The 15,099-nt window shown below is 35.5% G+C and overlaps 1 protein-coding gene across 1 annotated transcript; it reads left to right on the forward strand.

Annotated features, from left to right (window-relative positions):
• The first annotated feature begins 462 nt into the window (after positions 1 to 462).
• Positions 463 to 4,793, forward strand: LOC113239511 (DNA-directed RNA polymerases I, II, and III subunit RPABC2-like). Its single transcript, XM_026476547.1, has 2 exons — positions 463 to 811; positions 4,099 to 4,793. Exons 1-2 carry the CDS (start codon positions 613 to 615, stop codon positions 4,284 to 4,286), a joined length of 387 nt encoding a protein of 128 aa, XP_026332332.1. The 5' UTR covers positions 463 to 612; the 3' UTR covers positions 4,287 to 4,793.
• Positions 4,794 to 15,099: the final 10,306 nt, after the last annotated feature.

Here is a 15,099-nt window from a genome sequence, read left to right on the forward strand (position 1 = left end):
TTCCTATTTCCTTGTTGTCTGCCATCCTTTTCTCTGTTTTAAAAAAAAAAAAAAACTCCATATGTGTTGCGAAAATGAAAAAAATTAAACAAATTAATATAAAATTTTCAAAGTAAGTCAATGTAATTCCCCTTAGACTATTTCCATCCTAAGTATTTCCCAGATCTCACTGAACTAAGGAACTAAAGGAACTAAAAGACGAAATAAGTCCATTTGTCTGAATGAACCAATTGGTATCGCTCCCTAGCAGAGTGGCACATGTCTAGTTCAAGAGATTATTATTTTGTGTTCCACATAGAATTGAGAGAGACGGTGTATTATTTCAATACTTATGAAAGAGACAACGAAAAATCAATATCTTCGTCTGCGTATTTTTTATTCTTTGACTTGCGCGAGGGAGTGTTGCGCATTGTTGGCGCGCGATCTTTGACATAATTCAAACTAGGTATATTTATTGTGTTGTTGACCCTTTTATTTTTTTCCATCCTCTAAGTGTTGACCTGGATCAATAGAGCAACGAAGTTTCCTTCCTTTTGACGCTCAACTGTCCACCGACACGGGGGCGAAGATTATTAGCTATATACAAGAAAGAAAAACCGTACATTGTATATCATGGCTGAGAAAGAATATGACGCGGAAGTTTCTGAGTTGGAGTTGGACGATCTCGTTCTCGAAGATCTAAGCGCAGACGAAGAAGACGATGATAACAACGTTAAGTACTTGCCGGCCGCACAGGCCGGTGGCGGTGTGGAGAAATCCAAGAGAATTACCACACCGTACATGACCAAGTATGAGCGCGCCAGAGTACTAGGTAAATATCACTTTTCTCAAATTTCTTTTTGTCATTGCTCTTTTTTGTTGAATTGTCTTTTTAATTATTATTATTTTTAATAAATAGATTGATTGAATGTATTGTGCAGACAACAAGTTGTTGGAGAACGTTTGCGAATATTTTTGCTATAAATAATTAATTAAGCTATGATTACACCTATACCTTAGGTTTATGAACATGACTTATGTATGACCTAGATGCCTGGACGCCCAGACGTGGTTCAATGCTGTGAACATCTTTTGTCCTTTTCTATCTTCTTTGTTGTCTGCCATCCTTTTCTCTGTTTTTCAAAAAAAAAAAAAACTCCATATGTGTTGCGAAAATGAAAAATAATATATATTATTATGAAGTAGCTGGTCTTGCTAACAAATTAATATAAAATTTTCATATTATGGGTGAATGCAGGTATGCTGAAGGTGAGGCGGGGTTGCAACGAGACAATAAAACACCAGTGAGACCAGGGGCCTTACCATAAACTCTTGGTACGATTCAATTTAGGACATAAAATGAATCGTTGTGAGACAGCGCTACATGAAGTGTATATCACCATCCCGCTTTTTTGTCGTTACGAACCTATACTGAATTGTAATAAGAGTTCATGGTAAGACCCCTGCTGTTGATTCAGGGTCAGCAAACAATCCTAATCATTATAATTTGTATTGCTACTGCTTTGCTACATCCCAAAGCAAGCCTGTTTTACTTTTAAAAGCTTCCTGAATGGAATCTTTTCCGTTCTTTACTTTCTTACTTCGTAGTCATGCAATTTCCATGACTTGCGGGTTTAGATTACGGGGTGGTGTGCTTATACTGCGGGATATTCTATACCCGGAGCTCGACCAGCACGCAGTAACGAATAATATGTTCAATAAATATAAGAAATATCTGATAGAAGTCGAACAAATGAAATGTCTGTATACATTTGAAATAATTTGTGTAGCTATCATTATTAATTTGATTGAGGTAGTTATTATACAAATTGATAAGAATTATTATACAAAAGAGTGGCAGCCCGACAGTTGCTTCCTCCTTTTCCCATTGTGATCTGTGATATTTTACGAGTAGCGGACTGCAATACACAGCAAATACTCAATAGGTATACTAAAAAAGCAAACAACTTGCAATACCTCAAATCCTGTTACACAACAACGGCAATAGAGATATCCAGAAAAAGAAGTGTAAGAATGGATAGAACGTAGCTTTGCACGAGCCAACATTTGTCTTTCACGATACTTGTAGTCGCCAGTGCCACCACCCACCGTACATATTTATGTTGTATTTGCAAAATATCGCATAAAAAGCGAAGATTTGGTAAACAGTTGAGAGAAGAGGAGAAAGAAATTGAACTAGCAAGGTTGCGTTCAAAATTTGGATACTTAACGAAGTTTGATTATCATGTACTACTTTAAACTACCACACGGGTATTTTGCTACATACGTCTGTCGTGTATATAAACAATCGATTGTTTACCCCAAATTATGATTGGAGACATGCCGATTTTCGATCGGATTAGAATTTTACTTATATGGCAGCCAGTGAAATTTTCAGATCCTGGAGGCCTCCGCATGCCAAGTTTCAGCTGAATCAGAGCGAGTCTTTTTCTGTAATAATTTTTATTTTAACAAAAATTTTTGACTTCTAAAGACCTTGGTGTGCCAATTTTCAGCAAACTATTCCGGAATTTTTCTTTGACCTCCATTTTGAATTTGCCATCATGATTTTTTAAACACACGCATTTAATCACTGTTATGTAGGTTCTGTATCTGGAAAATAGGGAGGGTACTGTACGTGCACTCGGGGCGGTTCACCCGAGGCACTAGTCTCTCGAAGAACCGGATGAAATCAAGTGACAGAGGTCTGTGAGAACCCTGTACACTGACTGATCTGGGGTCAGAACCTGAACTTGTAAGGTTCCTGCGCGCGCACAGGCAATAGTGCCCTTCCTGCATAACCAAGAGGTTGATGAGGAGGGGCACTATAAACAAAACTTACGTAGAATGATATGGGACTGTTATGTAGGTTCCTTGATAGAAGACTGAAATTTGTAAGACGGTCATCTTGTTTGTTGCAATTTCGAATATTTTTTCTTCCGGCGGAAATTGGCGAGGGCCTCATAAAAATACACAAATATCCCCTCCATATATTGTATTTAATTTTGTGCAGGCCATTGATCATTCTTTGATATTTTCCACATTCAGGATATTTCGTATTTTTTTCCCTTTGCTTTGGAACCTATTCGCGTACTACGGTATAAATATTTTCTTTCCACTATATCGCGAAGTATGCATTCTATTTATCTTAGTGAGTAAGAACTTGTAGCTTTATATGTATAGTATCTATATATCAATATCCATAAGTTTTGAGGCAAAATATGACTTTAAAAAATAAAACAATAAATAAAATATTGTTTAAATTAACTTGGTACAGGTAACATAGGTATTTTTACTAAAAGTAATCAACATACATGTTTGTATAATGGTTATTTGTTATACAAGGGTGGAAAGTTATTATTTGACGCGAGTGCTGTATTGAAACCTAAGCACGCGAAGCGTTTCAAGACACGAGACGCAAAACTACTTTGCTGCCGCGCGAAACACCAAACTTTTCACCTCACTATAGCGAGGAAAATGCTAGATGAAAGAATAACCGTTGAACTATAACAAATCAGTTTTAATAAACAAAATTAGTTATCGTTGTCAATTTAATGTCAACAATAATTAGAATAAAATAAATCAACGGATTTATATTACATAAATAATGTACGCCAAATCGCATACTTGAACGTGTCATTATGTTTTTTTTTTCATTGAAAGAAAAAGTTAGGTGCACCCCAGTCAATCGTCAAGTTCGAACCACAAAAACCTTTTCCACGCTAGCGTGGAAAAAACGCTTTTGCGCGCAGATTTCTAATGACAAAGAAAGACTTTCCGAGCTAGTAAGTTGAAAAAAAATTACTTAAAAAATAAACGACTTTATTTAAATCTAGCAAGCATGGGATGTACGTAGATAGGAAGGTAATTAATTTAAAATATACTTAAATACACTTGAAGTGTAGTAAATAATTGACAAAGAAGCTGATACTTCATTATAACGAAACTTTTTGCTACGTTTTATCGCGTCGATTTTACACCGGTCAAATTCAACGGGGGCGGTTTTAAATGCAGAACAAAATAATTTCAGTAAAGATCATTCACTACAGGAAGAAAATCCTTTAGGTCGATTACGTAATTTTTGTATTGTAAGTACTGGTTTTTTAAATTTTACTCCAGGTACCCGAGCACTTCAGATCGCTATGTGTGCTCCAATCATGGTGGAACTGGAAGGGGAGACAGACCCGCTAAAAATTGCTATGAAGGAGCTGAAGCTGCGCAAAATTCCCATGATAATACGTCGCTATCTGCCTGACCAATCTTACGAGGACTGGAGCATTGATGAACTGATCGTCACTGACCTGTAAGGTGTGGTGTTTATTTTTATGAAATATTGTGTGTGTCTATGTTAAACATTTAGTATATGTATATTGAGGATAGAGAAAAAAAGGGATTTGGTATAAACGTAGCATATAGCATTAGCTCTGCGCCCATTCTAAACGTGTTTTCTATCCATAGCCGTATGGACACGTATGCCGATACGAAACACACGTTTAATATGAACGCAACGCTGTACTGATATGTGGGTTCCAATCACAAATTAGAAAGATAACCCTTAAAACATTGTACGTCACACGGCCCCAACGCGTTTGCTAAGGATATATATACCTACTAACGCAAAAGTGTCTAGGCAGCTGTAGCCACTTTCCATCAAGCGGACTGTAGTGTAATATAACGGTGTTGTGAAAAATGATCATAAAAATAAAAAAATACAGTTGAATTTAGAACTTCCTCCTGTTCTAAAGTCGGTTAAACAAAAAGTTACAGAACAACGTGTATACGTATTTATGAGATTTTTCAAAATTGTTCGTTACGTCATTAAAACAGCTCAACTGTTTTCAAAGGTGATAATTTCTGTAGCTGTGTATACCAAAAAAATAATTACAATTATATCAAATTATAATTACGGAAGATGGCGTTTATACTACATTGATAACCGGAAGATTTTAATGTTGCTAGAAACAAAGCATTCGTATATTTGTGTTCGTAGGTGATTGTTAAGTATTGAGAAAAAAAACACTTTCAAAGCTACATGTTACCACAGTTCAGGAGCAGGGTTGAATAATATCCTGTTAGCTTGCGTAGGTGAAGCCACTCTTCCTTTACTGTATCTACCAGAAAATAGCAATGGTGACCTTCATAATGGTTTTCCAGATTTACGCCTAGGGACAGCAAAAGAGGCTTATAATAATATTATTATTAAATATACTATTATATAAAATAATATCTTGTGTGATATTATTTATTCAATTTCGATATCAAGGTTTATTTATAGATATTTGTTTTATTACAACACGCAGCTTTCGAAAATGATACGTCTACAACACATTGTCTTCATCACACAAATTTGAAATTAATAGCCTTTGTTTTAAATTTAGTTAACTTTTTAGCACTGATTTACTCTTCCGTAGCCAGTTGTCGAATTTATCCTTGGAGGCATTAACAGGCACAGCAGAAACAACATCTTCCGTTAAGTAGTATGCTCTTGTTATGCACCCCTCCGTTGCTGAAGAAATTTTGTGCAGCATGTATTTTGGTAGGATCACGAACTAGTTTATGATGTGTGGGTGTGATGGTTTGAATACCTTAGTTGCCTTCCTCTGAACGCTTGCAAAGAGGGTTTATGTCTTTTTTGGAAATAATACACTTGATAACCATATACCTACCATTAGTGGCCGAATATCGGTCTTGTAGATTTTGCGGACGATTCCGCTGTTGCAATCTGATCTGCGCATGACATAAATAAAGGAGTTAGCTTCTTGACTATTGTATAGTGATATGCTCATCCAATTTTAAATTGAAGGCAATACTGACTCCGAAGTTCTTTTTGAATGTTGACAGAGGCTAAGGCATTTCCATCTAAGTTGTAGCTATGTGACCTTGGGGTTATTGTTGCCAAGAAGGAGAATGCCGCTTTTTGATGCAACTAAGTCCACATCTTTGATCCACTCTTGTATATGACTGAGATCTTCTTGAAGTTGTCTAGAGTTTAGAAATGGATTTGTAAAAGAGGTATCGTCGTTCGTCATATCAGAACAAAAAGGCGCATTGGAATCTATGTAGTCAATCAGATCTGTTACGTATATTCTATGTGGGGAGCGAGCACTAATACCTGTAGTACCCCGCTCAATGCCCGCTCTTGTTGCGACAGGGAGTTGCCTGCCCGCTTACTTGGTATATATGCATCGGCGTATGTGAGAGTAGAAGGCATCACCATGTTCTAGTATATTTTATTCGTACACCTCTCACTGATTTCTACATAGTGCAACGCACCTGTCCTTAATGTCGCGGGATTTTGTGTGTTCATCACCTGAACCAGAATGCCTGTATTTCTCTCATAGTAGTTTCCTGTATTTGTTCAATAGTAGTTTCATATTATTGTCATTCTTACTATAAAAAGCGTATCTGTGACAGTCATTAATAGGAAAAAAAATTGTATAACTTTAATGTGTGTGACGATGGTAACTTCTTGTTATTAGGATGATCCTAAACCGGATGAAGCCTTTTAGAGACATCCTGCCAATGAAAACTTTCGAGACCTTTCTCTCCCTTCCTCGACTTATTTTCTGTCAGTATTGTAACGTGCCAAATTTCTCCCGTGTAATTATTTTTACCTAATCCAATACTGTTTATTTGTCTCGAACCGTTTCATTGGCAGGAGTCAACTTTTTTACTAAGAGCCCATGCAGACCGCAGACTTATAGGCCGATAGTTCAGTCAGGTCCTTAATCAGTATTAAGATGTAATGAACGATTTGGTATGGACCGATAAGTAAGCTTGAAGAGGTACTCTATTGCCTTCAAACTGCACATGTGCCGACTGTTTAGTTTGCTGATATACCCAATACTCTCAGTTTTATTTATTAATATCAATATATCTTGACTATTTAATTTTCATGACGCAACCGATCTTTCCAAGAGCAGTTTACCACCTGGCAATATTTATCATGAGCAATCGGCTGATAGCTAGTCTGCGCACTCACCACCAACCAGAGTGTGCGTGCTAGCAGCCCTACGCGACTTTAACTATCGGCGGAAAAAAAGTCAGTTATTTGCGAGGGTCCTAGTCGAATACCGCCATTTTTTCTACATGCTGAAAAATCGCATTCATTTACGCTGTTTATTTCCTAATTATGTCCAAATTTCCCAAATATCAATACAACTGACTTCAACTAAAAGTTTTATTTCTATGATCATATTTGGTATGCGACAATGTTTTCGAATAAGACTTGACTGATATTTATGGAATGTGATAACAGAAAGTGTGATCATTACTCGATGGAGGTATACTCGTACGTCTATTTATATTGTGTACTCATTTATCAAAATAGTGTTTTATATTAAGATGTTACGTTTGTTGATTCGGCAAGGTACTGATATTAATAAGTAAATAAGTCTAAAAGACGAGATTGTTTAGATGAGCTTCGGAATTAAAATCGATTAATCCGATAAATTTCGATTCTAACTGGTCACGTTGTGTTCAGATTCATGCATTTGAAAACGTATTTTGAAGGAGAAGTTAGCAGTTCAGGTTGGAAAAATTATTACCGTTTGGCATTAAAAAAAAGTTTAAATGCGACTTATCGTATTTCGTTCCTACGCTCCCATTTTAATTTATAAGTTAGTGAGTTTTTTTACATATCTACTTCTTGTGCAATTTTTGTGAATATATTTGTAAGTAATCACTTATATACTTTAACTTTACAGTATTAATCCATAAAAACATTGTTTAAATTTATAATTAAAGTTTTCATTTCTTCTGTATTCTGTAGTTTTATTTCACCTAAAAGATTTAAAATGGAGAATTGAGAATGCAAGAGAGAGACTGAAATAGAAATAGAATAGAAATAGAAATCATTTATTCCTTGAATAATCTACACAGTACACATGCATTTTATAATAATAATAAAACTGATAATGATGGTAATAATAATAACAACAAGGATTTGGAACTAAATTCATACTTATATGGAATACAAAGCGTGTGTGCTGTACTGCCAAGGAAACCGTGAACCATTCAGCATGTTGCCGTCTCACTTAAAGTGCAACGGCGCTGATTTTCAGTGGATCCGGCAACAGAACACACGTGACGCTGAACATAGTAGCCGTCACAGATTCACACTAAAAACATTGAATGAAACAAGCACATATTATAACTTTAAACGCAAAACATGAGCAGTTTATTCCTTTAAGGTACAATTAATGAAGTTATCATTTATGTATTATGCATGAGTTAAAATGTATATTATTGTACAGGTAATTAATTTCATAAAACTTGAATAAACATTTCAATTGCAAATAACATTATAAATCAAATATAATTGTGAAAGTTTGTGTAATAGTAAATAACAATTTTATAAATATCTTATCACGTCTCTAGGTATTTAAAAATAAAGTTCGGTTGGTGAATAATTTAATAAAATTTAACTAAACGCTTAAAAATTAACAATGTGTAGACGACCCCGACACAACAACAGCCACGTTGAGATTACTGAACATTAAGCAAGTATGCTTTGAGTAATCTTTTAAAAGTAAAAATTGACGAGGCATTTCTAATCGGCGGTGGTAGGTTATTCCAACACTTCGAGGCAGCATAGCGAAAGCTACCACGAACGTTCACCGTTCGATGTCGAGGGCATACAAGGCGAGGCGCATGTCTGACGTGCGTAGATGAGAACTGAAGTTGGTCATACAAGTATGAAGGTTGCTTGGTCTTAACAACCCCAAATAGCAATACAGCAAAATGTAACTGGCGACGGGCTTCCATCTTCAATAAACTTGCATCATTTAGGAAAGGCGTGACATGCGCTCGACACGAAACGGGAAAACAATACCTGGCACACGCATTCTGTAATCGCTGAACAAGAATCCTCGTGCGAGCAAGCAGACATCCACCGTATATAGTGTCAACATATTGTCATTAAGTTAAAAGTTATACCATGGACAGAATCAAAGAGTCGCAAAGCTTTATGCACAAATCGTCGTTAGTGAAGTTTCTCACACGTTACAAAAACTTCAGGCGATAAATACAATTACGGATTGTCTCAAGGATAATCCAAAGTTAAGGAAACCATCCATAAGGACACCCAGATTTCTCACCACCGAAACTCGGCCCACGGAACTACCTGCTATAATTACTTGTGGGTCATAGGACATGATGTTTTCAATTTGATGTCTTGTACCAAGTACCAAAAACTTCGATTTGGACGGATTAAGCATTAGATTATTTTACTCTGACCATTGGGCAATTCTGGTGAGATCCTCATTCAACTGACTAACTGCGGACTGTGTTTCAAGAGGTTTAAACGAAATATAAATTTGTACGTCATCAGCATGCAAATGGCAATTGCAGTTCTTGATGCTGTCCACAACATCCGCAGTATACAGAATGAAAAGGATAGGTCCGAGAATGGATCCTTGAGGCATCCCTCTAGTAACGGTGGCGGCACTAGAAAGCATAGAAGAACCATCCTCACAGCGCATCTTCACCCGCTGCTTGCGCCCGCAGAGATAATTGGAGAACCATTTGACAGTATTAGAGTGGAACCCATAGTAAACGAGCTTAGATAACAGAAGCTGAATATTAACGGTATCAAAAGCACGTGAGAAATCCAGGAAGGTGAGAATTAATGGAACCCTCCCCAGCGTCTCTCGCAGCCAAAACATCATCCACCACGTCAAGCAACGCAGTGGCAGTGCCAGGACTCTTCCTGGAGCCCGATTGCTTCGCTGGTTAAATTCCATTAGTCTCAAGGTAGTCTGTTAGTTGCCAACACACTGCCTTTATTACGATTTTTGAAAAATACGGCAACATACTTATAGGTTCAAATCAGAGAATTCGCTAGTTTCTATTGATTTATTTAACAGAGCCGTGATAAATCTTAAAGTCCGCGGAAGAGTAAGCAACACCATGTCGCGAGAAATGTCGTGTACACCACTGGCATCACTTTTGATTGCCAGAAACGCCGAAACTCCGAACCACACGAAGTCTAAAAGTGGTAGAACAGTGCCTACGAGTTGATGTCTGATAAGTCACGTCAACATTGCATATAGGTAAATCAAGAAAATGAGTGTTTAGCTTATCTGGGTTTTTTAAATGTGAGGGAATGTCTCGATCTTTTGCCTTGAAATCGGCCACATTATACCTTATATTTTTCAAAGGTCGCGCGGTTTATGAACATTAGAAATAATACATTGCTGAAAATACATTTTTTATTTTTAACTTTTTGTAATATTTTTATACTGCTGTCTACGGCACAAAGCAGTCCCACATTCAATGTGCTTTTATAAGTATTGTGGGTCCGTAAGGATTTGGAAGGACATAAATGAACGGGGTAACCAAACAACAATGAACAAGCGCGAATGGAGGCCTCCTTAACCCACAAATTCACCATTATGTATAATATGAACAAAGGACTCTAGACGAGACCACGACATTGTGGAACAAATCCAATAGAGTATCATGTGGTACTCTAGATTTAAAATAATTATAAAATTTTAATAAAAAAACGACCTCGAAAGTTTACTTATCGTCTTCTAGTGAAAACCTCACATACGCGTTTTCACATAGTTCGATTTCACTGATTTTAGTTGAAGAAAATCTTGTAAACTTCTTGCTCGAATATCAAACATTATTGCATTTACTACATTTTACATCAAATTTTTATCTTCGTTCTGAAAAATTACATAGAAATCACATCCGTTTTCACTGTATTCGTTACCGCGGTATCCTCATCTATAACTGAAGCGCATATGGAAGTCCTTGTCAAAACGAATCATACGAGACCAGACACTTAGCTCAGCTGTAGATCACCATAACATTTTATTTTTATTGGAATTAGGTACAACTACTTGCCGAGTTTTATTGCAATTAACGGAAAGTGTTTTAACCTAATAAATCTGATCAATTCCTTTATTTGCCGCCCTAGAGGTGGAATATTTTCTTAATATTTGAAAGGGAATATTAGTGAGGTAACCCCTTTCCAACAAAAAAGCAATAATCGAAATCGGTTTACAAGTGTTCAAGTACTCGGTACTCGCGTAACAGACACAAATAAAATACATTCGAATTGAGAAGCTACTTCTTTGAAGTCTGTTAAAAAAATGGTGCTTATCTCAATGGGTCCCATAGAAATTTTTGATTCTTAATCCTTACCCGAGACAGGATCCAATGGCGTGAAAAAAGATTCGTGCAAATTGCCTTTATCTCGCTGACTATACCATTTTTCCAAAGTCTGTGTTTTTTTCCATTTTGCCAAATTTCCAATCGCAATAACTTCAAAATTCATGGACAGCCTTCTAGGGCTGTTTTCCTGTAGCTTCCATCCGTATTACGCCATAACAATCAAAATGGAATGAAGAAATGAAAGTTACATAAAGTATATTCACATTTTGTGTTGGCAAATAAAAATTCGTTAATATGATAATAGTATTAAGTGACTAACAATTTATGCAATTTTATTTTAAGTTTAGCTCAGTTAAGGTCTTTTGGTAATTTATTAAATAAAATTGATTGAGGGGTTACTATATGTATATAAATTTTGTCTTTTTGTAAAATTCCATATAAGGCCGTTGTTTGGACTGGTTTGGACTTTATTTTATTAGACGCATTTCTAGAATATCCAGTATTAATTAATTATAGTTACCTAACGATAAGATGTATAGTTCCCTAAAGTAACCTACCTAACCCTCTCACTGAGTGACACAAAACATGAACCTGAAATATTTCTTTTGTGTTGTATATAATGGCAAAATATGCATTGCAGCCGCATCCCCCCCGCCTAATTGTCCATATCGCAAACTAGTGACTACATTCGCATGATATGTACCAAGTTTTTATTTATTTAATAGCTCGGGCAATATTAAAAGTGATTTTCTCTTTAGCTCAACCACACTATATATATATTCTGACACGACACTGCCAACCTGTTACTGCCATTTGTAATTGTAATCTTGGGACTTCTACGAGTTCATTTTGAGGTCATCATACGCAGTGTCGACGCGTGAGCATTTAATAATATATATACAGTTTTGGACAAACTTAACAATAATATACTCCCGGACACGTAATTCGAGCCACCTCGCGTTTTTGCCTTAAAGGACTAGAATACAAAAACAGTGTTATCATCGAAGAATAAGGTTTCCCCCGGTTTTGCAAGTCCAAATTTCCAACAAGGACTTATGGAAAAGACTTTTAATATACTAGTTTCAAAATTGCGTACGTAGTATTCCTGATCAATTATATAACAACTTACGGTTGCATTTTGGAAAGCGGCTTTGCTACGTAAATACTGTTTTAATGGTCTATATCACTGACGGAATTAAAATAGCAATTTTCGGGTGATTTTTGTAAAACCGTTTTTTCTTTCGGTCTTAAATGTATAAATAAGTAAAAATAAAGACAATAATTATAAAATCACACGAATATTGAAATGAAATCTAAGAAAAAAGATATTTGTGGTCTTTCTCACTCGATCGAGTTTGCTGTAAGACCATTTCAATGTGTAAGACGAATAAATTTGTCATAAACCCAAAATAAGACAAGACAACACGTTATCAATACCATCTGGGGCACCTTTTCCGACAAGTCTCTCAATATTTATTGTTAAAGTTGTTTTGCAACTGCGTCTGTGTTATCCGTGTAAAATTTATTCAGTAGTGCAACTTAAAAGTTGGCAAAATAGTACAGAACATTGCGATAAAGTCTTGAATTTAGAAGTTCCCTAATTAATATACAATAAAGTTCGGGCAATAACAATTTTTTTTTTTTTTTTTTTTTTTTTTTTTTTTTTTTTTTTTTAACTCAACATAGCCCCGCACTAGGGAAACCCTGTGTCGCGGGTGCCATGGACATACACATATAGACAACCACAAATTACACCCAAACTCACGAGAGAAATAAATGTAGGCCATACAAACATTTCTCCCGGCCCGGGAATCGAACCTGGGACCTCTGCGTGGCAGTCCGGCATGGTAACCGTTCGGCCACGGAGGCAGTTAATAACAATACTTATTTACATACATGATATCACACGAATGAGAAGAATTTTGTTACAAATACTGAAATTAGCATTTAAGTTGATTTCTGCTAAAACGGAGATGCACTCACAATGAACATTCGCGTGGGTGAAGTTTGAGGATGATACGGTATTAACTTTTATTATTAGGTGATTTCTAGTTGAGTTTACACTATTGAATGATACAAAAATGTGAACACATACGCCCATGAAAACATATTTGTTTGTAATAAATTGGGAACTACTTATTTATTTTTATTTTATGATACCAGGTGACGGGACGAACAAGTCGTGCCTTTGATGGTAAGTGACACGACTGTTCATAACAGGCGCAGTGCCGCTCAGAAAATAATAAATAAAATACGATTTGTAAATATTCGACGTAAAAAGTATGAAGATTATCCTCGATGAGTGAAATTACGGTTATTTAATTTTATTCTTTATTTCGTAAACTTAGTGAGACGTGGAACCAGGTGTCACGAATGAGAAATTACTTTATGACATGTTATTTATTACTGTAGCACAACAAAGTTATCTTTTCGATCAATTAACACTTCGCCAACTTAATTTCTGATCCTGTTTTGTTTTTATTTTGTTTTTTGTTTCTTTATATTTTTTTTTCAAAAATTCGGGGAGCCATAGTATTACTAAATGAATATGGCTGTTTACAAAAATAACAGACAATGACCAAATAATAAAGTTGGCTTTAGTGTTCATTGGAGGGATCGTTTTGATGTGTTCCCTAGACTAAATAAACAACTAATCATTAGTATAATCATGTAATAATGCAAAAGTTACAAAAAGGCACATTCGACGTACTTCGAAAGCGAACCTTAAGTGCTTGTTAAAATCATGTAAATAAATAAATATTTGGTAATGTTTTTTTGTTATAATTATTATAGAAATGCAATCTTTAAGTTTCAAAATCGAAAAACTTTGACGTAAGATTTCTCCAAAACGATATATAAAATTGGTAACTTGCTAAGCTTCTGATGCTGTATCTTATATCTATAGATATTTAATCATTGTTGTGTATAATTAGGTATCAACATACTTTCGACAAAGACGAAAATAGTGTATTCTAGGACATAATACAATGTTATTATTTCTTTTATTTATTTAAAAGGAAAGCTCTCAAAATTTAAACTACGTATCAATTAATTTTATTATGTTAATCTTAAAAGTACATAGTAAAGTGATGATTTTTTGAAACTTCTTGAAAACTTTATGGAACTTTTGATGTAACACTTGAAGATCTGTTATACGGTGAGTCCAATGACATGCCAACGTATTTACACTGAGTAGTGGGTGGTAAATAATAAGAACATTGATGTGATGTGTAGACGTGTAGTAAATACGTAAACCGTAAGTAATGTTTGGCAGTGTATTAACACCTACGATTCAGGGCTAGGATGGGAATAGCTCGAACGAAAGCTATTTGTAGCGATGTTTGCCCGATCGATGTGCAAGCGATGCAACATGTTCGGGGGATTGGATAAAAGCATTTTTTATTATGGGACTTCATACTACTTAGTTCTGCTGAAATTTGAAATACTCAAATGAATTTCGGCTTCTTTGGCAGCCTCAAAGTCAGGAAGAGTAGGTACCTTTTTCAACTTCACATAATTTTAGGACTTTTATTCTAGAGAACATCCCAGTCCTATTCTAAGTGCCACGGAAAGTGGGTGTAGTTTTCTTGTAGTTTCTTGTAATGGTAGTAGGAAATATAGCAAATTTTGCTTAAAGTTGGTTTCTGGAGAAAAACTCGGGAATATTTGTACATAAACATAGGTCATTATGCGGAAAACAAAGAAACAATAGCCCGCTCTATCGCATAAAGTTTTTAACTACAATAAAGTCTCAAAATAATATAGGTACATTGATTAAAAAAGTGAGTTATTGTGTAAGTGAGTGAGTGGTTTAATCTATGATACTGTAAAATGCATCTTCCAAATTAAATAACAAGTATTATTGCATTAAAAAAAAAGAAGGGTTGAAAAAGCCTAGAAACCTTGGCTTAATTATTGCCCTAAAAATTAATAACAGATTGTGATCGATAATTACTCGTTATCAAACAAAAATACTATAAGTATACCTTAAAGTTG

The sequence above is a fragment of the Hyposmocoma kahamanoa genome, unplaced genomic scaffold (assembly GCF_003589595.1).
Source record: "Hyposmocoma kahamanoa isolate Upper Pololo Valley unplaced genomic scaffold, ASM358959v1 99879, whole genome shotgun sequence".
NCBI classification, from domain to species: domain Eukaryota; kingdom Metazoa; phylum Arthropoda; class Insecta; order Lepidoptera; family Cosmopterigidae; genus Hyposmocoma; species Hyposmocoma kahamanoa.